At 37.6% G+C, this 26046-nt stretch overlaps 13 protein-coding genes across 13 annotated transcripts; 10 read left to right on the top strand and 3 right to left on the bottom strand. All coding sequences in view use genetic code 12, as the record gives it.

Annotated features, from left to right (window-relative positions):
• Positions 1-74: 74 nt before the first annotated feature.
• SDA1 (Sda1p) lies at positions 75-3416 on the top strand (the record flags this gene model as incomplete). Its single annotated transcript, XM_007373655.1, has 1 exon — positions 75-3416. The coding sequence occupies one exon, from the start codon at positions 93-95 to the stop codon at positions 2247-2249; it is 2157 nt and encodes a 718-aa protein (XP_007373717.1).
• Positions 2290-3003, bottom strand: HMO1 (Hmo1p; the record flags this gene model as incomplete). The annotated part of the gene is made up of 1 exon (XM_007373656.1): positions 2290-3003. The coding sequence occupies one exon, from the start codon at positions 3001-3003 to the stop codon at positions 2290-2292; it is 714 nt and encodes a 237-aa protein (XP_007373718.1).
• On the top strand, positions 3404-4696 carry MCT1 ([acyl-carrier-protein] S-malonyltransferase; the record flags this gene model as incomplete). The annotated part of the gene is made up of 1 exon (XM_007373654.1): positions 3404-4696. The coding sequence occupies one exon, from the start codon at positions 3658-3660 to the stop codon at positions 4621-4623; it is 966 nt and encodes a 321-aa protein (XP_007373716.1).
• A 180-nt stretch (positions 4697-4876) lies between these two features.
• Positions 4877-7717, top strand: MIS11 (trifunctional formate-tetrahydrofolate ligase/methenyltetrahydrofolate cyclohydrolase/methylenetetrahydrofolate dehydrogenase; the record flags this gene model as incomplete). Its single annotated transcript, XM_007373653.1, has 1 exon — positions 4877-7717. One exon carries the CDS (start codon positions 4877-4879, stop codon positions 7715-7717), a length of 2841 nt encoding a protein of 946 aa, XP_007373715.1.
• A 351-nt stretch (positions 7718-8068) lies between these two features.
• On the top strand, positions 8069-9899 carry SPAPADRAFT_59548 (uncharacterized protein; the record flags this gene model as incomplete). Its single annotated transcript, XM_007373652.1, has 1 exon — positions 8069-9899. The coding sequence occupies one exon, from the start codon at positions 8335-8337 to the stop codon at positions 9448-9450; it is 1116 nt and encodes a 371-aa protein (XP_007373714.1).
• Positions 9900-10086: 187 nt separating this feature from the next.
• SPAPADRAFT_59547 (uncharacterized protein) lies at positions 10087-11523 on the top strand (the record flags this gene model as incomplete). The annotated part of the gene is made up of 1 exon (XM_007373651.1): positions 10087-11523. A coding segment is annotated over one exon (961 nt), but the record flags the coding sequence as incomplete, so codon positions are not given.
• Positions 11524-12710: 1187 nt separating this feature from the next.
• SPAPADRAFT_65298 (uncharacterized protein) lies at positions 12711-14606 on the top strand (the record flags this gene model as incomplete). Its single annotated transcript, XM_007373650.1, has 1 exon — positions 12711-14606. A coding segment is annotated over one exon (495 nt), but the record flags the coding sequence as incomplete, so codon positions are not given.
• A 735-nt stretch (positions 14607-15341) lies between these two features.
• Positions 15342-17791, top strand: SPAPADRAFT_65297 (uncharacterized protein; the record flags this gene model as incomplete). The annotated part of the gene is made up of 1 exon (XM_007373649.1): positions 15342-17791. One exon carries the CDS (start codon positions 15828-15830, stop codon positions 17388-17390), a length of 1563 nt encoding a protein of 520 aa, XP_007373711.1.
• SPAPADRAFT_54316 (thiosulfate sulfurtransferase) lies at positions 17783-18496 on the top strand (the record flags this gene model as incomplete). The annotated part of the gene is made up of 2 exons (XM_007373648.1): positions 17783-17799; positions 18112-18496. 2 exons carry the CDS (start codon positions 17783-17785, stop codon positions 18494-18496), a joined length of 402 nt encoding a protein of 133 aa, XP_007373710.1.
• On the bottom strand, positions 17829-19491 carry SPAPADRAFT_59546 (rRNA-processing protein; the record flags this gene model as incomplete). Its single annotated transcript, XM_007373647.1, has 1 exon — positions 17829-19491. One exon carries the CDS (start codon positions 19472-19474, stop codon positions 18659-18661), a length of 816 nt encoding a protein of 271 aa, XP_007373709.1.
• Positions 19492-20654: 1163 nt separating this feature from the next.
• Positions 20655-22025, top strand: LSC2 (succinate--CoA ligase (GDP-forming) subunit beta; the record flags this gene model as incomplete). Its single annotated transcript, XM_007373646.1, has 2 exons — positions 20655-20687; positions 20811-22025. The coding sequence occupies 2 exons, from the start codon at positions 20655-20657 to the stop codon at positions 22023-22025; spliced, it is 1248 nt and encodes a 415-aa protein (XP_007373708.1).
• Positions 22026-22488: 463 nt separating this feature from the next.
• On the top strand, positions 22489-24365 carry PUP2 (proteasome core particle subunit alpha 5; the record flags this gene model as incomplete). The annotated part of the gene is made up of 1 exon (XM_007373645.1): positions 22489-24365. The coding sequence occupies one exon, from the start codon at positions 22550-22552 to the stop codon at positions 23315-23317; it is 768 nt and encodes a 255-aa protein (XP_007373707.1).
• On the bottom strand, positions 23367-26018 carry SPAPADRAFT_54312 (uncharacterized protein; the record flags this gene model as incomplete). Its single annotated transcript, XM_007373644.1, has 2 exons — positions 23367-25871; positions 25896-26018. 2 exons carry the CDS (start codon positions 26016-26018, stop codon positions 23367-23369), a joined length of 2628 nt encoding a protein of 875 aa, XP_007373706.1.
• Positions 26019-26046: the final 28 nt, after the last annotated feature.

Raw genomic sequence — 26046 nt, 5'->3', positions numbered from 1 at the left:
TTTTTCGCAATCATCTCATCCCTCAAAAAAGGAAAAAAAAATATTTATCTGTAGTAAGGTTACTCTTCTACTGCAAGATATATATATACACAATGGGTAAGAAAAGAAGAGCCGCTATCCTTCCAACCAACATCATTCTCCTCCAGAACGTTGTTCGTCGTGATCCCGAATCATACCATGAAGAATTCACTCAACAATACTCCCACTACGAGTCGCTTCGTGACTTGTACCTTTCCAACCCATCAGACACTACCAACTCGTCCGAATTTGCTGACTTGATTGGGTTCGTGTCGGCCGTGTGTGGATGTTACCCCAAGGAAACTGCTAATTTCCCAGATGAATTGAAAATGATCCTTTTGGAAAACCACAGAGTGTTGGATGTGGATTTACGTGAAAAAATCATCCAGTGTTTGACCATGCTTCGTAACAAAGATGTCATTACTGCCGAATCGCTCATCCAGACTTTGTTCCCGTTGTTAACCTCCGACGGTGTTCAAGTTAAACAAATGAGAAAACAGATTTACTCTACGCTTATTTCCTTATTGAAAGCCGTGAATACGGGAGGTAAGAACCAGAAATTGAATAGATCTACTCAAGCATTGCTTTTCACATTACTCGACCGTAAGGACTCTTATGGGTTATGGGCTACTAAATTGACCAGAGAATTGTGGAGACGTGGTGTATGGGACGATTCACGTACTGTGGAAATCATGACTCAGGCTGCTTTGCATCCAGATGTCAAAGTTGCTGTTGCTGGAGTTAGGTTCTTCCTCGGTGCCGATAAGGAGCGTGAGGAGAACTTTGATGAGTCTTCCGACGATGAAGGGTTTGATATGAATGAACTTAAACACAAGATGCAAGTGAATAAGAAGTCCTCCAAGCGTGGGAAGAAGTTAGAAGCAGCCGTCAAGGCCATGAAGAAGAAGTCAAATTCTAAACACAGCGCCACATACTTGAACTTCTCGGCTATCCATCTTCTTCGTGACCCTCAGGGGTTTGCCGAACAGCTTTTCGTGACTCATTTAAGTAACAAAAACCTGAACAAGTTTGACTTGGACCAGAAAATCATGTTTATGAACTTGATCTCGAGACTTATCGGTACTCACAAGTTGATCGTTCTCGGTATCTACACATTCTTCCTCAAATACCTTACACCAAAGCAACGTAATGTCACCCAGATCATGGCTGCTGCTGCTCAAGCCTCGCATGATTTGGTCCCACCAGAATCAGTACAAGTTGTCGTAAGAAAAATTGCCGATGAGTTCGTCAGTGATGGTGTAGCTGCCGAGGTCGCTTCGGCTGGTATAAATACTATCAGGGAAATCCTTGCGCGTGCACCATTAGCAATTGACGCACCATTGCTTCAAGATCTTACCGCGTACAAGGGTAGTAAGAGTAAGCCTGTGATGATGGCAGCCAGATCTTTGATTGGATTATATAGAGAAGTTGCCCCTGAGATGTTGTTGAGAAAAGACAGAGGTAAGACTGCCAGTATGGAATTGCAAAGTGGGGAAAAGTCAGGATTGCCACAATATGGGGTTGAGAATACTGTTACCTCTATTCCTGGGATTGAATTGTTGGAAAAGTGGAGACAAGAACAAGGATTGGAGCAAGATGAGGAACGTGATGACGACTGGGAAGTGGAAGAAGGTGATGATGCTAGTGATGTAGAAGGAGAGTGGGTTACTGTTGAGTCCGATAAAGAAATCGATATTTCCGATAGTGAAGATGAAGACAAGCCAGAACCTAAGGATGATGATGTTTCCGACTTGGAATTATCCGATGACGAAGAAGAACAAGCAGATAAGGAAGAAGACGAATCAGAAGAACCACCAACCAAGAAAGCAAAGACTAACCCAAGTGAAATGATGTCTTCTCGTATCTTAACTCCAGCTGATTTCGCCAAATTAGAAGAACTTCGTGCTGAAGCAGGTGTATCTAAACTCATGGGTATAAACGAAAATGAAGTTGATTCAACTACATTGGTTGGAAAGGTCAAGTACAAACAACTTCGTGAGGAAAGAATTGCTCATGCTAAGGAAGGTAAAGAAGATAGAGAGAAGTTTGGATCTAGAAAAGGTAAACGAGACACTGCCCATCTGACAACCAATAAAGAAAAGGCCAGAAAGAAGAACTTCGTCATGATGATTCATAAGCGGGCGGTTCAAGGTAAGCAGAAGTTATCTTTACGTGATCGACAAAAAGTATTGCGTGCTCATATTGATAAACAAAAGAAGAAAGGACATTAGATAAATAGTAATACACATAGAGGAGAAATAATAACACAGTCTAATCGGAAGAAGAGGCAGTAGCAAGCTTCTTTTTCTTTTCCTTCTTTTCACTCTTTTCACTCTTTTCCTTATCAGATTTCCGTTTCTTGGCCTTTTTTGGAGTTTCCGATTTGGTTTCATCGGCATCGTGAGCGTCTTCAACAGCAGCAAGAACTGGAGTTTCCACTGGAACACTAGATGGACCAGTACCGGCAGCAGTTAATCCACTTTGATACTTTTCCTTTTCAACATTATAAACCTTCAATTCGTCACTATACTTTTGCTTCCAGGTTTCCTTTTCCTTATCACTGATGTTAGCCCAACGTTCTTTAATAATTGAGTTCATGTCAATGGCAGACAAACTTGGTAAGCCCTTCTTCTTTCTTTCGTCGGCGATTTCCTTACGGGTGTGGAACTGGAATGCAAAGTACATAGTCAAAGGCTTCTTAGGAGCGTTAGGGTCTCTTTCAACCTTCTTCTTCTTCTTTTTAGGGGCATCCTTTTCTTCCTTGGCGGTGGTGACGGCGGCAGCAGCAATGTCGGCAAGTTCCTTGTGGCCATTGGCAAGATCAGCTACTTGGCCAACGCTTTTCAATGCCTCATTAATTTGCTCGTCATCAACATGGGCCAACTTGTAGAAATCAACAGCGGCAGTGGCGGCTTCCTGAGCGGCCTTGGAAAGTTCAAAGAGAGATGCAACAAGGGTGTCCTTGGCGGTTTTGAAATCAGACATGGTAATAAAATTTTTTTTGTGCACTAGTTTGTGGCAGGTGGTGGGGGTAACGGTGGTGGGTTTGTGGTAGGAGTGGTGGTAAGTTTGGTCGTTCTGGTGGGAAGGAAAAATGTGGACAAAAATGAAGTTTCGCGGGAATTGGGCGAGGCTACGTCGGTAGGACAAAAAAAAACTGCGGGAATTTTTGGGGATTTTCGTGATGCGAAGTTTCACAAACAAAAACATTCGTGATTTTGTTTTTGTTCTCATTATGGTACGATCTGTTGTCGCTAATAGTTAAATTTTTGCGTGGGAGCCAAAAATTTTAACCAATGGAGTAACCCGCCTTGCATGAACGGGAAGTATAACCATATATGATTATCTTATTCATTTGATACTTTTTATGTAGTAACAACATGGTAGTGTGATCCTCTGAATGAGCTAATCATACAGTATTCCAGTAGCCACACCATGATTGGATAGATTTTGATGCCGTAAGAGCCTTGTTATGATCCTCCTCCCCCCTCCCCCACCCCACTTAAAAATTGCGCCAGGGCTAGTATACAAAAAAAGTTTGCATTAACAGTTTGCATCAACAGCTTACATCAACAGTTTACATCAACAGTTTGCATCAACAGTTTACACCATCAGTTTACACCATCAGTGTACTCTCCAATGAACCACACGATTGCTCGTACAGTAAAGTACGCTCTAACATGTCCTGGTCAAGGTATATCTGCCAATGGTCTATTACAAGCATATAAACCGTTCCAGCCAGAATTTCAAAAATACCTTGAAGAAATCGATGCAACCCTAAACTGTAATTTCTCAAAACATTTATTTGCAGACGAAGACACTGCAAGAGCACAACAATGGTTTGGTAAAACCTCTAATGCCCAACCTGCAATCTTGTCAGCCACATATATACTCACTCAACTTTTAAAATCACGCGGGGTGGATGTTGTTGGCAGCGCCCAGTATTTGATGGGACATTCACTTGGCGAATATACTGCGTTATGCCTTTCTGGAATTGTTGATTTTGGCACTGCAGTCAAGATTGTAAGACGAAGAGGTGAGTTGATGGAGGAGATTGCGGAAAATAGTGGTGTAAAATATGGTATGAGTGCGTTATTGATTAGCCCTGCAAATTACGAACAAGTGAGTGAACTAGCTCGTGAATCGGGGGTATTAGCAAATATCAATTCTCCACACCAATTAGTAATTGCTGGAGAAGAGAAACACATTGGAGAATTTATAGAAAAGTGCGGGAGAAAGTTGGTTAGACGAAGTGTAAAATTACCGGTGTCTATTCCATTTCATACTCTGATCTTAAAGCCTATGTCACAAGAATTGGCCGATATGTTTGGGAACATAAACCCACAAGAAAAGCCGATAGTGTCCAACTTTACCGGTGAGGTTTCTACTGATGCTGCCACAACAGTAGATAACACGGTTAAAGCCAACTATCAACCAGTTCAATGGTTAAAGTCCATGCTGTTACTCCAGAAGGAAAACGTGACCCATGTAGTTAACCTTGGTCCAGGGACGGCACTTCACGGTATTAATCAAAAGTATGACAACATTGTATCTGTCAGTGTTGATAGTTTCGATAACTTAGACGAGTTAAACGAACTTGTATAAACAACAATTGCATTGTTTGTACTTGGCTCCGTAAGGAAGTCACTAAACTCCAGCCAGAGTCACAATTGTAAGTAATAAAAATAAACGCCAAAAAAAAAAAATCTTTTTCTGACATGTGCGCCAATTTTTTTTTTTTTTGGCTCGGTCCCGCCAAAGTTTCTTAGATATGAAAATTTGCACCAAAATTTCAACTCTTGTTTTCTCTTCTCTTTCCTTTCTTTCTTCTTTTCTTCCCACTGAATTTCCTGTAAAGATGGCCTCTGCTATTATTGACGGTAAGGCTATTGCCCAACAAGTTCGCACTGATGTCCATGCCGATATCACTGCCTTCCAAGCAAAACACCCTGATTTTCACCCACATTTAACCATTATCCAAGTCGGTGACAGACCAGACTCCTCCACCTATGTCAAGATGAAACTCAAGGCTGCCAATGAAGCTTCCATCTCCTGTGAACTCTTGAAACTTCCAGAAACAATTTCTGAATTCGAATTGCTTTCTCAAGTGGAAAAGTTGAACAACTCTACTACTGTTGACGGTATTCTTGTTCAATTACCTTTACCAGCCCACATCGACGAAGCTAAAGTCACTGATGCTGTGCTTGCTTCTAAGGACGTTGATGGATTTGGTCCTTTCAATGTTGGTGAATTGGCCAAGAAAGGTGGTGAACCATTGTTCTTACCATGCACTCCAAAGGGTATCATGCACTTGTTATCCACCTCAGATGTTACCATTGAAGGTGCCAATGCCGTTGTTTTGGGTAGATCTGACATTGTTGGAAAGCCAATGGCTAACTTGTTAACCAGAGCCAACGCCAGTGTTACTATTTTACATTCCAGAACCCCAGTTGACCAAATCAAGCAATACTTGGCCCATGCTGATATTGTTGTTGCAGCAATTGGTCAACCAGGTTTCATCCAAGGTGACTGGATCAAACCAGGTTCAGTTGTCATTGATGTTGGTACCAACTTCATTCCTGACAGTACCAAGAAGTCTGGTTCTCGTATGGTTGGTGATGTTGATTTCGAAGCCGCTTCTCAAAGAACCAGATTAATTACCCCAGTTCCAGGTGGGGTTGGTCCAATGACTGTTGCTTGTTTATTGGAAAACGTCGTCATTGCTGCCAAGAGACACTATTCTGCCAACAATGAAACTCCTAAATTCACCAATCCATTGAAGCTTAACTTGCTTAAGCCAGTTCCTTCAGATTTCGAAATTTCTCGTGCTCAACAACCAAAGAGAATTAACCAAGTTGCTAAAGAAGCTGGTATTTTAGATTCTGAATTAGAACCATTTGGTTTCTACAAGGCCAAGGTTTCCTTGGATCTTCTCAAACGTCTTGACAATAAGAAGAATGGTAAATATGTCTTGGTTACCGGTATAACTCCAACTCCATTGGGTGAAGGTAAATCTACCACCACTGTCGGTTTAGCCCAAGCCTTGGGTGCTCACTTAAACAAGAATGTCTTTGCCAATGTTCGTCAACCTTCTATGGGTCCTACTTTTGGTATCAAAGGTGGTGCTGCCGGTGGTGGTTATTCCCAAGTTATTCCTATGGACGAATTCAACATGCACGTTACTGGTGATATTCATGCTATTACCATGGCCAACAACTTGTTAGCTGCTGCTATTGACACTAGAATGTTCCATGAATCTACTCAAAAAGACGGTCCACTTTACAAGAGATTGGTTCCTGCCAAGAAGGGAGTTAGAACCTTCACTCCTTCCATGTTGAGAAGATTAAAGAAGTTGGGTATTGACAAGACCGATCCTGATTCATTAACCCCAGAAGAAGTAACTGCTTTTGCCAGATTAGACATTGATCCAGAAACAATCACTTGGAGAAGAGTAGTTGATTGTAATGATAGATTCTTGAGAGGTATTACTATCGGACAAGCCCCAACTGAACGTGGATTCACTAGAGCCACTGGGTTTGATATCACTGTTGCTTCAGAATGTATGGCTATTCTTGCCTTGGCCAACTCTCTTGAAGATATGCGTGAAAGATTAGGTAAGATGGTCATTGGTGCTTCCAAGGCTGGTGTTCCAGTTACATGTGAAGATATCGGTTGTGCTGGTGCTCTTACCGCCTTACTTAAGGATGCTATTAAGCCAAACATTATGCAAACTCTTGAAGGTACTCCAGTCTTTGTCCATGCTGGTCCATTCGCCAACATTTCCATTGGTGCTTCTTCTATTTTAGCCGACAAAATGGCCTTGAAATTAGCCGGTACTTCCAAGGACTTGGATGATGAAGAACGTGCTGAACAAGAAGGTTACGTTGTTACTGAAGCCGGGTTTGATTTCACCATGGGTGGTGAAAGATTCATCAACATCAAGTGTCGTTCCTCGGGTCTTGTGCCTGATGTTATTGTCATTGTCGCCACTGTTCGTGCCTTGAAGGTTCATGGTGGTGGTCCTGAAGTCAAGGCTGGTGCTCCATTAGCTCCTGAATACACTCAAGAAAATGTCGAGTTATTACGTGCTGGTTGTGCCAACTTGGCTAAACATATTGCCAATGCCAAGAGCTATGGTTTACCTGTTGTTGTTGCCATCAACAAAATGTCTTCTGACTCTGACAAGGAACATGAAGTTATTCGTGAAGAAGCCCTCAAGGCCGGTGCCGATGACGCTATTGTATCCAACCATTGGGAAGAAGGTGGTCAAGGTGCCGTTGATTTAGCTCACGGTGTCATCAAGGCTGCTAATTCTCCAACCAGAAACTTCAACTTCTTGTATGGATTAGAACCATCTGTCGAAGACAAGATTGCCACCATTGCCAAGGAAATGTATGGTGCTGGAGAAGTTGAGTTCCTTCCTGAAGCACAAAAGAAGATTGATCTTTACACCAAGCAAGGGTTCGGTAATTTGCCAATCTGTATTGCCAAGACTCAATATTCCCTTTCCCATGATGCTCAACTCAAGGGTGTTCCTCAAGGATTCAAGTTCCCAATCAGGGACGTCAGGGCATCCATTGGTGCTGGATACTTGTATGCTTTGGCTGCCGAGATCCAAACCATTCCTGGGTTACCTACCCATTGTGGATTCATGAATGTCGAAGTTAATGAAGATGGTGAGATTGATGGATTGTTTTAGACTGAGCATATAAAGAATCAAATAGTTCAACCGTTTTTGATGATGTTATGAAAGGTTTTTATTTAGTTTAATTGTTTTTTAGTTGTATAATTTGGGTTTCAACACGATATTACCATTTGTTTGAATTGCTATAAACTATCTCTGAAATTTATCTTGAAGCTCTTATGTATCTCATAAAGAAGATTGAATCCCCGATTATTCATACCAAAGTGGTAGTATAGGTGATATGAATAATTTTGCAGTACAATCGATTTTTGCAACTTGAGATAATAATCTTTCGCGCCAAGTATAGAAGAAAAAAAACATAAACATTATATTGTGAGTCATTTGCTATGATTTTTGAAATGCATTAATGCCCAAATTCCAGAGCTTTGTTTGTTTACATTGTGACTAATTGAACCACACTGTGTATAAATATATGAGGTTGGGCTGGCTAAAGTTAGCACAGAATTCCTAAGGTGGTTTGATCTTTACGTTGTTTTTACAAAGATTTTACAAAGAACAAATATAGGGAACTTATCTCGAAAGAGCCAGATTAATTATACAGCTCAAGTAAAGCAGAGCCACGGAAAAACTAAGAAACTACTGCAACCAATTCTACTAACTTGATTAGAAAAATGGAGCCACGGGTATATTTAATGTATTTGATGAATTGTGAACCCCCATCTGAGATAACGAATCATCATTTTCACTTTGTCAAAGTAGAGAATGATGAACAGCTATTATACGATTTGATTCATCGAGCAGAAATTGAATATGCACCTGAGTATATAATAAAATACCAGGATCATTATACGTGGAATTCTAAGTATGATATAAACAAAACTTCGACCGGAGATCTATCCGATATTACTATGGACCTTTATGAATTAGAAAGTAACATAAACTGGAATTGTCTGTCTTATGGATACGCATTCAAACTTACATTGATACCATTTTTTGTGCCTCATGATTCCAATTTCATATTTCCACCTGGTGTTGATCCAAGTTGGTTTGAAATAGTTCCAGTGCACAATGATACTCATTTAATTAAACATTTATTAACAACGGTTCGTGGGGATCAACAGAATTATTTGCAACTCACAAGAACAGGTAAACTCATTTACCGCGATCTTAAGAAAAGCTTTGCCGACTGTCAAGTTTTTCCTTGCGACAGCAGAAGCATTAACAGGGCAATAGATACTATGGTTGAAAACATGATTCTGTCATTCAGGTGGCCAGGTCCGGACTATCTGAACTACGAGCGTTGTAGAATAGAACCACTAGCAAAACGTATTTTTGAAGGGATGGATCAGGAACAGCTACGTGGTTATATGGAATTTCCAGTTTGGCGTGATCAAAAATTGATTATAGTACTTTTTGTATCAGATTACTGGTTATTTAGAAAGTTAAAGAAAGAACGTAATATTACAATTGATGAGATGTTTCAAATTTGCTTTTCCTGGCATGATTATTACTATCGTTGCCACCACAACCATATAGAAATAATGTGGCATTATAAAAACAATTATACCTTAGTTTTCGAAAACGGGAAGTTGGAATTACAGACAGGATTCTACGAAGAACGCGATCATAATTTTGAATTAAAGTGTGATTTTACTTCTGAGAATATGAAGTTAATCAAGAACAAAATAGAGTCTCGGCATCGGGAAGCACTTGCTTCATTACCCTCAAATGTTTTTGTTGATCTGGAAAATGAGCTCATTAAAAGTTGTATGAATTGCGGCCAATAACTCAGTTGCTCTAGACATAATCATACAGTTGTTGCAAACTCATGGATAATATACAAAACTAGTATTTTGGTTTTATTCCCAGAACTATGTAACCATATAAATATACAGAATTTCTGATTAATATCGAATTACATAGCTTAATTGTTGCCTAGCTTCTCTGCTAACTGCTCTCATATTTTTCTAAGTATACTTCCACATTACATAATATACTTCCATAAATTAAAGTAATCAATTTATTATTTAATTTCTATATCAAGCAGTTCAACTGCTTTTGACGATGATATATACGTTTTTGGTAGTATATTTATTTGAACTGTTATAAACTTTTAGGGGCCCCAAGTTTCTAGAAAGCTGCCATGCATTTTGTTACCATAAGTGGCTCAAACTATTTTACGGTCAAACCAGAAAATGGCATCTTATTGGATTCTAGCCCCAAATATTTCCTTCATGCTATTTCATCTTTGTAACTTGAAATAATAATCTTTCGCGCCAAGTATATAAGAAAAAACATAAACATTACATCGTGAGTCATTTGCTATGATTTTTGAAATGCATTAATGCCCAAATTCCAAAGCTTTGTTTGTTTACACTATGACTAACCGAATCATACTTGGTATAAAGAGATGATGTTGAATTCCTTAAACTAAATACCGAAGTTTATGTTTCTACATTCTTTTGTATTTCTCTGTTTTTTTTTGCAAAAACCTTTTAAAGGAAACCAATTTTGAAATAGACAAAATACTATACAACTCAAAAATAGAAGAGTCATTAGAAAATCAAAATACTAGAGGATTGACAAATATCTTAATAATAAAATGGAGTCACGGGTATATTTAATGTACTTGATGAATTGTGAGCCCCCCTCTGTGATAACAGGTATTCTATTTCATTTCGTCAAAGTAGAGAGTGATGAACAGCTATTGTATGATTTAATTCATCGAGCAGAAGTTGAATATGCACCTGAGTATGTAATAAAATACCAGGATCATTATACGTGGAATTCTAAATATGATAGAAACAAAACTTCGATCGGAGATCTATCCGATATTTTTTGTGACTTCGATGAGTCAGAAACCAAGGTTGATCTGGGATATCTAAAACGGACGTTTGAATTTAAACTTACATTGGTACCATTTTTTGTGCCTAATGATTCCAAGATCAAGCTTCCACCTGGTGTTGATCCAAGTTGGTTTGAAATAGTTCCAGTGCACAATGATACTCATTTAATTAAACATTTATTAACAACGGTTCGTGGGGATCAACAGAATTATTTGCAACTCACAAGAACAGGTAAACTCATTTACCGCGATCTTAAGAAAAGCTTTGCCGACTGTCAAGTTTTTCCTTGCGATAGCAGAAGCATTAACAAGATCATAGATATTATAGTTGAAAAGATGATTCTATGTTTCAAACTATTGAATGAACGATATCTGTACTACAATGCTTGTAGAACAAACCCACTAGCAAAACGTATTTTTGAAAGGATGGATCAGGAACAACTACATAAATATATGCCTTTTCCAGTTTGGCGTGATCAAAAGTTGATTACAGTATTTCATGTATCAGATTACTGGTTATTTAGAAAGTTAAAGAAAGAACGTAATATTACAATTGATGAGTCATTTGAAATATATCAGACTCGAAAGCACACTAAGTACGATCGTTGCCACCACGGCCATAAAGAAATAAGTTGGTATTATCAAAACAGTTATACCTTACTTTTCCGAAATGGGAAGTTGGAATTAAGAAAAAAATTCCCTAGAGGCTACGGGCTAACAAAACTTGAATTTACGTGTGAGTTTACTTCTGAGAATATGAGCCTAATCAAGAACAAAATAGAGTCTCGGTATAAGGAAACTCTTGCCGCATTACCCTCGAATATTTTTGTTGATCTGGAAAAGGAGCTCATTATCGATTGTGATCGTTGCTGATATTTCAATTGATTTAGTGAGAACCAAAAAAAGTTTTATTGGGCCATGTACAAGTTTTTATTGCACAAATGAGTAAATCATATAAATATACATAATTTCTGATATACCTAACCATATAACTAATTTGATTTCTCGTATCTCCAGTAACTGTTCCTATCTTATATTCTCTCTCCTACGGTGATATTCAGTTCTATTCGCTATTGTGACAAAATTATTACTCAATTTCCAAGTTCACTCTGCTTACGTTTAATTGAACTAATTCTCATGACATGAATATTAATTGGTTCTACACTGGTAAAGTGTTTATGACTGTTCTGAACATTCTTGGAAGTCCCGACATCAATTAGTATGCATAAAAATACTTTTCTGGTCTAAAAAGGTTGCAAAAAAAAAACTTTTCGTAAACCCCCAATGAAAGGATGCACCAAACAGAACTACATCGCTTTAGAAAACGACTGTTCTATGCGATACTAAGTTTATCATATTATATGCTTAAACCAAGAAAAGACAATAGCAATGGATGAACTATTTAGTGCAATTCTGTCCATTGATTTTTTCCGTCTGGAATCGTGGTGACAATACAAGGGAATATTCTGCCAAATGTAGGTATAGTAAGATGTATCTTGGTATTTTGGGGATCCATTGTTCTAAAAAACACTGAAACCTAGTAAAATAATATCTTTTCTGATTTCCAGGAGTATATGTCCGGAACTACCTCCGGGTAAAAAATATAATCAGATGATATTTTAAACAATTCATCTTACTACCCATAGTTACAGAAGCATATTATCATTGTAGTGTTTTTGCAGAATTATTGCGATTTTAATAATTTTATTTTGTCGAACCCCCTCTTTTGTATATAGGGGAATGACAACATTAAATGATAGATTTGTACTTGGCAACGGTCTTTAGTTTTTTTTTAAAAAAAATAATACTTAGCTTTTCTAAACATTATTAGTACATGATAATTCTGGATTGCAATTATAATAAATACCACATGGTACCAACTTGGAAATGTGGAAGGATTGATTAATTCGTACACGATTGTTTATACGTCTGAATTAGGTCAATCCGTAACTGGAATACCCCCTTCTCAATGTTGGGCCAGAAAAATATTTCAAAGCCTACTTTGAGAAAATGACAATCTCCGCAAACACACACTTTTAGAAGAAAACAATGAGTTTATTGGATAATTACGATATTATTTGTGGTCCTGGAGATGAAATCTGTAGTTTATAGGTTTCTATCAGAATGCTGTCCAAAATATATAAAAGCGTATAGAATTTAGTTTCGAGAATGAAATCCTTAAGTAATTCAAATCAATATATCAATGACTTTGTTATCAATATTTGCAATTAGTATTTTATTTCTCTCAAGGGCAATAGCTCTTGATGTCACCGGAACAGTAACACTTTCTGATGATGCAATTGCTCTGGGGGAAGATTTCCTGGTTGAAGAAGGGGGTGAACTTACGGTAGTACAGGGTCAAATTCAGTTATCCCTTGGTTCAGTAACAGTCAACCAGGAAGGTCAGTTTTATTTTAAGGAATCGGATTCAACTGCAGAATTCCATATTAGTACTGTTGTAAATAATGGTTTTATGTTGTTCGACACCCTGGATGTGAATGTTGCTTTTCTTTATATAGATAGCAGTCTTGAAAACAATGGAGAAATGGTATTTTTGGCACAAGAACTTAACCTTATCATAAATATTCAAAGTAATACAGGTTCTATGACTTTCTGGGGAAACACTGGTACTGTGGAAGTTTATCAAGGTATCAATACAGGAAATATTTGCTTTTATGAGCAAACAGAAGTGATTTCTGACTCAGGTGGTGATGGATGTATTGCTCTTTTTAATTCAGTTGCAGACTATAAAAATCCTGATGCTAGTTTTATTCCTACCATTGTTTTTCAAGGTACACAAAATACATTTGAGATCAATCCAGGTGTACCAGGTCTGTCATACAAGTTGGTTCAATTCGGAATCGGTGATGTTTTTATTATACCATATTTATCATTTGCTGGTTACAACTATGACCCAGATACGGGAATAATTACGATAGAGAATGCGGTTCCAGTACAGCTTGATATTGGTACAGGGTATGATGCAAGCAAGATTTCCGTAACCGCTGCCGGTACTTCTGTTGTTGTACTTTCCTATAATGGAGATGTGCCACCTGGAGCAAACTCAGGAGGATGTTCGTGCGTTTTAAATACCACTCCATCTTGGGCCTCTAGTCCTAGCACCTCAATTGAAAACGAATCTACAAGTACTGAAGAGGAATCAACAGAGGTTGAATCAGACTCGTCTACCGAAGAAACTACTGAGGCTGAAACTACATCCAGTGAATATGAGTCTTCCACGGAGGAAGTTGAAACTTCCTCTACCGAAACTTCATCAACTGAAACTTCCTCTACTGAAATTTCTTCTACTGAAGAGTCGTCGTCGCAATCAAGTACTACTGAATCTTCTTCCTCTGTATCCACTCAGACAACATCGAAATCACACCACCCTCAACCTACTTTCTGTATCCATCCAATCAACGACAAAATCAAAAAGTTCTGTGATGACTACAAAAATGAACACGGACATCCCAATGGAAACCAGCCTGGACATGGAAATAAACCTGGTAATGGCAATAAACCTGGCAATGGCAATAAACCTGGTAATGGTAATAAACCTGGTAATGGAAATAAACCTGGTAATGGAAATAAACCTGGCAATGGAAATCAACCCGGACATGGTAGTCAGCCTGGTAATGGTAACAAACCTGGCAATGGGAACGGCAATAATAATGGTAAAGGAAACAACCAGTTCCCTGGAAGCGGTAAAGATAATGGCAATAAACCAGGTTTTGGTAATCCTAATGGTAATGGTAATAATAAAGGAAATAACCAGGGTCATGATAATGGTAATGGCAACAACAACAACGGCAACGGCAACGGCAATAAACCTGGCAATAACAACAACAACGGCAAAGGTGGAAACAACGGACATAAACGTGCTTTACACTAAGTATATTGCCTCGTCGATAAACATGCTTGGTTCACCATTCATATCTGTTGGTTATCTTGTTGGTAAATAGTACCCAGTTTACCGTCTGGATCTAAGTTTATTTTTTATTTTGTTTCATTCTTTATTCTATTTTAACCGTAATTGTTCAAACTACAAAGGTATATAAATATACAAAGGCTTATGCTAAATAGTATAATGAAATACATCTATTAGTTTTGCTATAGTTAATGATTCCACCTCTGGATCTTTTGCTCTCTTTGAAAAGAATGTAATAGGTCAATATTTCCTTTTCCATTGATAATGTCAATGGTGGAGAGGTATTCCAGTCCTTGCATTAACTGGATATTTATAACAACCCCCTGCTACACTAAAAAGGTTGCAAAACTTCCCTCTCATATCCCATTGTAAGGATGAAGGAAACAGAACTACATAGTTTAGAATATATATCTTTTAAGTGATGCTGAGCAGATCATATCTCATCATATCGTATGGTGAAAGCAAGAAAGTAATATTACTATTAATTAACCATTTAGCATAAGCGTGTCTATTGAATTTTTATGGAAATAATTTTTCAAAGATACCTATATCGTAATGTAATTTATTATACGGAGATTTGGCATCATGAGACACCAAAAGAAAATAAGATAATATAATTGCTTATCTCCAGGAGTACTTCGGAGTTACCATGTTCTTCGTGGAAAGAATTGAGTTATCTCCAGGTGCTTTTTACCGGAGATATTGTTCTTCATGAACAGAGGGGATTATCCAAGATCAATAAGTCCGGATAAAAAAATAATGAAGTGTTATTTTTACAAATAAATCACACATTTCCATCAAACATTTCATTACAGATACGATGTCAGGAGATTAAAATTAAAATTCCGTTGTATTTTTAATTATTTTATATCATAGAACCCCCCTCCTTTTAGTATAGGAAAGTTGCAAATGTTAAAACAATGCTTATGTTCTTGGCAACGGTCTTCTACTTTAGAATGTTTTACATTATTCATTTTTTCTCTAATTACCATCGAATACACTTCTGGTGAGTTACTTCTTGAATCATATCCGTGCCAGCATAATATCGTGTTGAAAATGTTCAAGGTTTAATTGGTGCAAATATGGAATATCCATACGGCTTAATTGTGTCAATCCGTAACTGTAACTCCCTTTATGTAATAAGCCTTTTTTTAAACAAAATTGCATCTCAAAGCCTACTTCTAGTTAATATCATTCTCCGCAATTACACCCTGGCAGATGAAAACTACGCCATGATTGGATAATTACAATATTTTTTGTAATCCTAGAAATACAGTTATCCCTGAAAGCGATAAACACTTATTAGAAAAATTTTCATAATTGTATATATAAGAACATATAGAATTTCATCCAGAAGATGAAGGCATGTAGTAATTGAAATCAATATATCAATGAATTGGCTATTAATATTTGCTGCTATCACTTTGTTCTTTTCTGACACAATTGCCCTTGATGTCACCGGAACAACAACAATTTCTGGTGATGCAGTTGCCCCGGAAGAAGATTTTCTGGTTGAAGAAGGGGGTGAACTTACATTGGAACCCCTGCTTGAAAGCGTGTTGTATCTTGGAACATTAACAGTTAACCAGGAAGGTCAGCTTTATTTCAGAGAATTATACGCATATGAAACATTTCATATTTCTACTGTTGTAAATAACGGTTTTATGTTGTGGGATAGCCTGGATGTAGCTTCTGTTAGTAATTTTTATGAGACAAGTTTTGAAAATAATGGGGAAGCTGTGATTTTGGGACAATCGTTAAGCCTTATAATGCTCTTGCAAAGCAATACAGGATCTTTAACGTTTTGGGGAACTACAGGTTATTTCACTCTTGATTCTGGTGTCAATACTGGGAATATTTGTTTTTATAATCAAAAAATACTGTGGGAATCACCAGATGGCAATGGATGTGTTGCTCTTTTTGATTCCCAACTTAGTGTCTATTATCCTGTTACTAGTTTTGTTCCTACTATTGTTTTTCAAGGTACCTCCAGTCTGTTAAATGTCCAAACGGACGTAGCAGGACTGTCATATAAGTTGGTTCAATTTGGAAGTGGTAATCAGTTCATAATAACAGATATATCATTTAGTAGTTTTAATTATGACCCCGACACTGGAATACTCACAATAACAGAAAATGGGAACCCAGTGGTGCTCGATATTGGTATGGGGTATGATTCGAGCAAGTTTACGGTTAGTAGTGACGGACTGAGTGTTTCTATTTTATACAATGACGTCGTACCACCTGGAGCAAACTCAGGAGGATGTTCGTGCGTTTTAAATACCACTCCATCTTGGGCCTCTAGTCCTAGCACCTCAATTGAAAACGAATCTACAAGTACTGAAGAGGAATCAACAGAGGTTGAATCAGACTCGTCTACCGAAGAAACTACTGAGGCTGAAACTACATCCAGTGAATATGAGTCTTCCACGGAGGAAGTTGAAACTTCCTCTACCGAAACTTCATCAACTGAAACTTCCTCTACTGAAATTTCTTCTACTGAAGAGTCGTCGTCGCAATCAAGTACTACTGAATCTTCTTCCTCTGTATCCACTCAGACAACATCGAAATCACACCACCCTCAACCTACTTTCTGTATCCATCCAATCAACGACAAAATCAAAAAGTTCTGTGATGACTACAAAAATGAACACGGACATCCCAATGGAAACCAGCCTGGCAATGGTAACCAACCTGGCAATGGAAATAAACCTGGCAATGGAAATAAACCTGGTAATGGTAATAAACCTGGTAATGGGAATGGCAATGATAATGGTAAAGGAAACAACCAGTTCCCTGGAAGCGGTAAAGATAATGGCAATAAACCAGGTTTTGGTAATCCTAATGGTAATGGTAATAATAAGGGAAATAACCAGGGTCATGATAATGGTAATGGCAATAACAACAACAACGGCAAAGGTGGAAACAACGGACATAAACGTGCTTTACACTAAGTATATTGCCTCGTCGATAAACATGCTTGGTTCACCATTCATATCTGTTGGTTATCTTGTTGGTAAATAGTACCCAGTTTACCGTCTGGATCTAAGTTTATTTTTTATTTTGTTTCATTCTGTATTCTGTTTTAACGGTAATTGTTCAAACTACAAAGATATATAAATATACAAAACTTATGAAAGAATGTAATTACATGCCTCTGGTGATTTAATCACCTTGATTATAGTCCAGTTCTTATCTATAGATCTTGCATAAGAATTTTTTTGTGGTAAGTTGATCCGATTTTTTCCATTGGTAGTGGCGGTGGGTGGTGGGAGCAAGTCTGGCGGTTCTAACTGGTCTCAATTTTACTGTTAACGCAAAAAGAAAAATTTTAGCAGGTTTAAAAATGTACAGGGAAAAAAAGTGTGATAAGTTTTCCAGTGAAATCCCCCATCGTGAAAGATCCGCCCCCTCCTACGTGACTCATACATTACAACTATATACGCCTCCGATCTAACCGATTGCGTCAACTAGATACACAAATAAACATCCATCTTTTTTCATAATATATCCAATGCATGCCCTTAGATCATTGAGAAGTTCCGTTGTCAGAACTGGTCTCGTTTCATCCAGAGCTTTTACCACAAACGCCCTTTTTAGATCAACCACTGTCACTCCTAGATTATTCAATGCCACCAAGACTGTGTTGATTGCATCACGCAATGCTCACTACAGATCATATTCTGTTCTTACTGAATCCCCAGAAGCCAAGCTTTACACATACGAGGATGTCAAGAAATTGGCCACCAATCCAGAATCACACCCTGAAACTGTTTTGGTTGATGTTAGAGAACCAATTGAATTCAGCGAAGGACATATTCCTGGTGCTATTAACTTGCCATTCAAGACCAGTCCAGGCGCATTAGAATTGAATGAAGACGATTTCTTGGAAAGTTTTGGTTTTGAAAAGCCTTCTAGAGATAAGGAATTGGTGTTTTATTGTTTGGGTGGCGTTAGAAGCACAGCTGCCGAAGAATTAGCGAGAACTTTTGGATATAACAAGAGAGGTAACTATGTGGGAAGTTACGAAGATTGGGTTGCTAACGAGAATAAGAAATAAATTAAATAATAGACATTTAAGGGCATAGTTCACACAGTTTTGTTGGTGTGGTATCTCATCGCCATATTTCTTGTATATAAGATCTCTATTATTATTTCCCCTACAGTTTGTTTAATATACATTTTGATGATAAAATTCTATGCAAAGTTAAAAGTTTATAAGTTAGTGATTCTGTTGTCTAAACTCCAATTGTCTAAACTCTTTACCCAATCTCTTCTTTCTCTTTCTTTCCATAACCTTTTCTCTTTGTCTAGGTTTCATAGAATCAAACTTGGCCTTTTGCAATATCTTTCTCTTTTCGCTTCGTTTAAGGAAATATGGATTCGTCAGTTTACCAACTTTGAAATCTTGCAATTGTTGTTTCTTATGGGATGAGAGAATTTGATTCTCCAAATCACGATTCTTTAATGTATCCATTCTTGACTTTAACAGCTGTAATTGTAATTTGATATCTTCTCTTTGATGTTCTGAAAGTAGATTGGCTGATTTCTTGTCTTTTAATACTTGTTCCATCTGTTTGATTTCCAGTTGTCTATATTCATCCAAAAAGGCATAGTCACGACGAGTTTTACTTAAATCTGCTTTCCCATATGCTGCATCGAATCTTATATCGGTATATAATCCTGATCCGGTTTTCTTTACTTCTAAACCAGGGATATCTCTTATTTTAGAAACTGGACGTTTGGAAGACAGCTGCAGGGGTGCATGCTTGGATCTCTTTTTATTATCATTAGTTTGGTGTCTACTACTTGTTTCTTCAGGTGCTGAATCAGAATCAGATTCCAAGAACTCATCTTCGTCGTCAGAATATGATTGGAGTTTGGCTTGAGCAGCATTCAATGCACCAAATGACATTCTTGAAAGCTCGTCATCATCATCTTCTTCTTCTTCATTATTATTGTTTTTCCAGTTGTTTTGTATATCTTCGTCAGAAGATTCGTCGTCATATTCGGGTCTTACTGTTTTATATTTGGCCATTTCTAGTTCTTATAGTGGAGCATATCTGAGATGCCATAGTTGCAATTCTTTTTTTTTTTTTGATACACATCAGAACTAACGTCACGTGAAAAGGTCAGGCACTGTAAATAGTTAATATTGTGATATTGTTTGTGAAATTGGCTGCAATTGCCATATAGAAAGGAATTCAGTTAGGTTATTAGTTAAAAGGGGAACTCGATGCAATGGTATCGGGTTATCTTTAATTGGGCTAACCAGATATGGACATATTCAATGCAAAATGCATCCTATTAATACAAATAGATTTGGCCTGTTACGCGAACAGAATGGCTATTGCAAAGTAAGAAGTGTAATTATAACGTAGTGCAATAATAATGAAGATGAAATGTATGTTCAGGTACAACCACCATGTAATTGCATCCATCAAGTTTGATCTCGTAATTCGCTTAATAACGATTGATATGCGAGTCCCGGAGAAATTCCAACATCACAAACCAGGCATTTTCCGGGACGGACCCGAGCGAAGAAAAAAAAATAGAAGAGGAGGTATTAATTTTGTGGCGCCTATGGAAAGCACCGGGTGGGCCGTTTTTCTTTTTTTTTTTTATTATTATTTTTGCTCCCTCGTTCTATTTCTTTACTACCGAACTGAAGTATTGCACGAGTTTACATTAAGGATAATACGATAAAAAAAACCTTACGAGGCGTAGTTGACTTCAATCAGGTTGATTTGATTGGTTGCTAGTTGAACTACTGACAACCAAATAGTCTCAGTTAGATAATATTTTTATGCATTTTCTGGGGATTGACATTGGTGGGGTATAACCAGAACTTGCTGCTAAAGTGTTAATTTTTACCACCACAGTTAAGCGAGTTTTCCCCCTCCCTTGGCGCGCGGGTCAACCACGTAGAAGCCGTTGGCTAGTGTCGCCCCGGCGCACTTGTGTCCGAACCAATTTTCCTTCTATGAACTAAAAAAAAAATGCTTCATATTTTTTTTGAAGTATTTTTGTTTTTTTTTTTTTTTACTAAAAAAATATTTTTTGTTGGACCAAGAGATTCTTTGCTTTCTCTCTCTCACTCTAACCCAATAACCCGTTAAGTTTTTCTTTGGAATTTTTCAATTCGTTCCACCCTCTTTTCTTTTCTTTTCTTGTCCCCAGGTTTAGATCCTTAATCAACCCTTCAAAACCATATAAACATGTTATCCAGATCCATTGCTCGTGTCTCTAGAGTATGTACACCAAGCTATCACCAATTGCCAAGTTGAAAAAGTGTCGATTACACGTGGATCACCGCCAACTCGCTTTTGATATGTTTTTTTTTGTAAATAAATATAATACTAACCCTCTCATAGGCTGCCGCTCAACAAAAGAGATTCTTATCCTTACACGAATACCGTTCTGCTGCTTTATTGCAACAATACGGTGTCCCAATCCCAAGAGGTTTTGCTGCCACCACTCCAGAAGGTGCCTTTGAAGCTGCCGAAAAGCTCGGTACTTCTGAACTTGTCATTAAGGCCCAAGCCTTGACTGGTGGTCGTGGTAAGGGTCACTTTGACTCTGGTTTACAAGGTGGGGTTAAGTTAATCTCATCTGCTCAAGAAGCCAAGGACTTGGCTCAACAAATGTTGGGTCACAAGATTATCACCAAGCAAACTGGTGCTGCCGGTAAGGAAGTTACTGCCGTCTACATTGTTGAAAGAAGAGACGCTGCTACTGAAGCTTATCTTGCCATCTTGATGGACAGAGCTTCCCAAACCCCAATCATTGTTGCTTCCGCTCAAGGTGGTATGGATATTGAAGGTGTTGCTGCTGAAAACCCAGATGCTATCAAGACTTTCCAAGTCCCATTAAAGGAAGGTGTTTCTGATGATTTGGGTGCTCAAATCGCCAACGTCTTGGGTTTCACTCAAGAAGCTATCCCAGAAGCTGTCAAGACCATCCAAGGCTTATACCAATGTTTCATTGACCGTGACTGTACTCAAGTTGAAATTAACCCATTATCTGAAACCCCAGACCACAAGGTCTTGGCCATGGATGCTAAGTTGGGTTTTGATGACAATGCTGAATTCCGTCAAGAAGAAGTTTTCTCCTGGAGAGATACTACCCAAGAAGACCCACAAGAAGTTGAAGCTTCCAAATACGGTCTTAACTTTATCAAGTTGGATGGTAACATTGCCAACATTGTCAATGGTGCCGGTTTAGCTATGGCTACCATGGATATCATTAAGTTATACGGTGGTGAACCAGCTAACTTCTTGGATTGTGGTGGTACTGCTACCCCAGAAACTATTGAAAAGGCCTTTGGTTTAATTCTTTCCGACAAGAAGGTTAACGGTATTTTCGTTAACATCTTTGGTGGTATCGTTAGATGTGACTATGTTGCCGAAGGTTTAATTGCTGCTGCCCACACTTTCAAGTTGGACATTCCAGTTGTTGTTAGATTACAAGGTACCAACATGGAAAAGGCCAAGGAATTGATTGAAAACTCTGGTTTGAAATTGTATGCTTTTGAAGAATTGGACCCAGCTGCTGAAAAGATTGTTCAATTGGCTCCAAAGTCTGCTTAAGAATGATATATAGTTAGATAAATTTATAAGTTATAAAGTGTAAATTATGCTAGGATATGATTAGTTTTCTTTTGTAGATGTCCTTCTGTTTGTAGTTTATGCTCTACTTCAAGTTTTGCATCTATCAAGACAACAGCTTCAGTATCAAATGCAAGACTGTATCTTCCTTTTTTGGCTGTAAACCTCTGGTAGTCGCACGACAATATTGTAAATATAGATTGATGATGCAATTACTGTAAAGGGAATGGATACCATAATTTCTAGGAGTTTCCCCATTCAATGCTTGTGTGGGTTAATTGTAACTGTAAAATAAATGGTACTTTCTTTGATCACTTACACCAGCTGGCTTTGCATCAAAATTCATCTCTTACTGTTTTTTATAGGTTCACATGGTAGCACCCTTTGTTTAGTGATTCTGTGAAAAAACCCAAGTCTTGAAAAAAACCGCCACCAGAATATAACCAAGTACCCCTACTCAAATTCCAAGTCAATTGCAGATAACATAACCATTTATACACCCCATAATGTTTTTAACCAGAAGTGAATACGATCGAGGAGTCTCTACATTCTCCCCAGAAGGTCGATTATTCCAAGTGGAATACTCGCTTGAAGCCATTAAATTAGGATCCACCGCCATTGGGATTTCCACTTCACAAGGGGTTATTCTCGGTGTAGAAAAGCGTGTCACATCTTCGTTATTGGAAGCTTCGTCCATTGAAAAGATCATTGAGATTGATCACCATATTGGTTGTGCCATGTCTGGTCTTACTGCCGACGCCAGATCTATGATTGACCATGCCAGAGTGCTGAGTTTGACCCACAATTTATACTACGATGAAGATATCAGGGTAGAGAGTTTGACCCAAAGTGTATGTGATTTGGCATTGAGATTCGGGGAAGGTGCTGAGGGGGAAAAGAGATTGATGTCTCGTCCGTTTGGTGTGGCGCTCTTGATTGCTGGTGTGGATAAACATAAAGGTCCGCAATTGTACCATGCTGAACCTTCTGGGACATTTTATAGATATGATGCCAAGGCCATTGGATCAGGTTCTGAGGGAGCTCAAGCAGAATTGAACAACGAATATCACAAGAGTTTAACTTTGGAAGAAGCGGAATTATTGGCATTAAAGATTTTAAAACAAGTTATGGAAGAAAAGTTGGATTGCAAGAATGCCCAATTGGCCAGCGTCACTGCTGAAGGTGGATTCCAAATTTATAGTGAAGAGAAGACTGATGCTATTATTAAAACTTTGAACGAACAAGCTACTGACGAAGATACTGTTATTAGTTAGAAAAAAAAAAAGTTTATATATATTGTTACAGTAATAAATTAGAAGATTACTATTCAGGAAAACATTGTTCTAGTCTATCACTCAATGCAAGTAGTCCTCCGTTCTCACTCACTCCGTACTTTCGTATTTTATCAAGGAAACTTGCAAGATATTCTGAAAATCGTCCATGTTGTTCCATCAAGGAATTATTTAAATTGGCAAATCTTCGATCAATCAGATTTGGATCCATAACCTTATCCTTAAACCTCTCGGGAAACTTTTCGGAATATACTTCATGTAAATTCCGATCACTCACAATTAAAATCTTCTTGTATAATACAATATAATGGTTGAATTGCATCATGAAGTCCAAAATTCTCTTCAATTCATAAAGCAATTCATATTTCGTAAGTAATGACTCAGTAATTACCGTATTCAAATATTCTCGAAGTTGAAGAACTAAATTATCCACACTTAATAATTCGTGAGCTTTTCTACCATTTCGTTTATTGGCGGTCCCTGGTCGTTGTAATGCATCCAAAATTCGATTTTCAAAAATTGAATTACTATTGCCGGTTCCTTGTAACACTGTGTTGTTATTAAACAATTGTCCTTCTTGTTCTTGCCCTATATCTGATCCTAATTCCGTTTCTGCAAGTTCAACCTCGGTATCTTGCAATAATGTTCTTATTTCAGCGTAATGCAGTTCAATAACATCATAATTGATATAACTTTGCAATTCATCCATGAATAATCTCACACGCGAATGTAACAGTCGAATTCTTAAAATCCATTTAAGGATTCTTGGTTCAAAATTAGGGTATCGCCATACATCAGATTGGTTTATTTCTTTAGCAATGATATCATTATATCTACTAATGAATTTCAAATTCATTAACAATTTAAAAATGATTTCATAATGATAGGATAATTCACGATTAATAACAAGATTCAAGGGGAATGGCAAGTCTATGGAAAGGTGAACACTAGCAATTGCGATGTTGTCATCAGGATCCTTGGTTTGTTTCAGAGGCAGGAATCTTCTTCCACCTCCTCCAGCAGTAGTATCTCCTCGCGTTGATTGGGGCAGATTGCTACCTTCACGATGTAATGTATTACTAATTAAGCGAATATTAGTTTCCAAATCTTGATCTTGCTGGATTTCAAAATCGGGCTTGCCTTCCATTAATTCATTGGCAACCTGGTATAGTGATTCATTACTTATAGTAAAACTTTGCCGTTCTTGAATGATATCCGATATTGAAGGAATAGTTCCAATTTTATGAATTTTTTCATTGGAGTTATATAAATCATAATATTGTTTTTGTAACCTTGAAATGGATACTTTGAATTTATCTCGCTTCAATTCTGAGAATGACCCATCGATAAACTTATCAATCTTGTATGAATTTTCAAAGAAGTATTTGGTTTGATAATTGGTTACTAATTGACGTAAATTATATCCTTGGAATAACAACTTCATAAACATTTTATTGGCACGTTTGTAAAATTCGTCGATTTTCAATTCTAGATCTTGTGACGATAATGTACTTATAGTTTGCAACTTTTCGTGCAAGTTCAGGAAATCAGATATACCAGTACATTGCTTGAATATGTTCAAGTACTTCCCCGTAGTTAATATCTTCAGTTGGATCTGATAATTTTGAAATTGTTCCAACAATCCGTCGGTTTTGATAAGAAACAATTCATTCCAGTAATATTCACTTTTAGAATCAAAGATATCAATAAATGTAGGAGGAACTTCCTTTTCTCGAATCAAAAACTCATCAAATGGATCATCAATTTTCCCCTCAGTAAGCCAAGTGTTTAACATTACAAGATAATCCTCGGCAACAGTATCCAAAAGCTTTGTGAGAAATGCAAACGAAGCAGCTTCCCCTTTGTAAAAACGTAATCTCTGTTGTATAAGTTGTAACACTAATCCGCCTTTGCAACAATCAAACTTTTTGAGGTATAAATTTGTTTCTATTCTTGCTGAAGATTCAAAATTTGATTTGGGGATAAGTTCCAGTAATGCTTGATGGGTATATTCATCTGTATGGCTATGTTTCCTCCTCTCTTCTGATATTAAATGTATTTCAACCGCTATTTCATACAAATGTAATAACTTATTCGCCACTTCTTGACTCAATACTTGATCTAGTTTAGTGAGATTGAAACTAGCATTATACTGGAACTCATGTTCTAATTCAAGAATCACCAGTTTATAATGGATCAAAAACTCATTAACCACATAACAAAATCGTTGAACCACTTTTCCATATCTTGCTGAATCGTAATATTGAATAAATTCAGTTAACCCGGAATAATATCGTCCTAACTTACGTAATTTCTTTGTGACTGTTTTCAAACTTAAATCCAAGTTCTTTGCAATTTTAAATTCAGGTCCAAGAATCCTACATTCAAGAGATTGAGGATCATACCTCTCTGCATACTTGATGAATATACCTTCATAGCCAAGAAGTGCAAATAGCAAGTCTCTGACTATAAGTCCTTGTTGTATGTGTAAATCTGTGATTTGACTGACTAAAGGTGCTTTTATCTTGGTTGGTTTCTTGGTGGTTGTTGGTTGCAGCACAAGGTGGGATTGTATGATGTTGTTGTTGTTGCTGTGTGGTTGTATATCTTCAAAGGAATCACTAAGCGTCACCACATCAGGTGGGACATTTCCTCCACCATGTGAAGAGATAAACAGGATCATAATGCTAATCTCAGACGTTTATCTTGTG

The sequence above is a fragment of the Spathaspora passalidarum genome (genome assembly GCF_000223485.1).
Source record: "Spathaspora passalidarum NRRL Y-27907 unplaced genomic scaffold SPAPAscaffold_2, whole genome shotgun sequence".
In the NCBI taxonomy this organism is placed as follows: Eukaryota; Fungi; Ascomycota; class Pichiomycetes; order Serinales; family Debaryomycetaceae; genus Spathaspora; species Spathaspora passalidarum.
The sequence above is the reverse complement of the archived record's forward strand: the minus strand, read 5'-3'. Positions and strand labels throughout refer to the sequence as shown.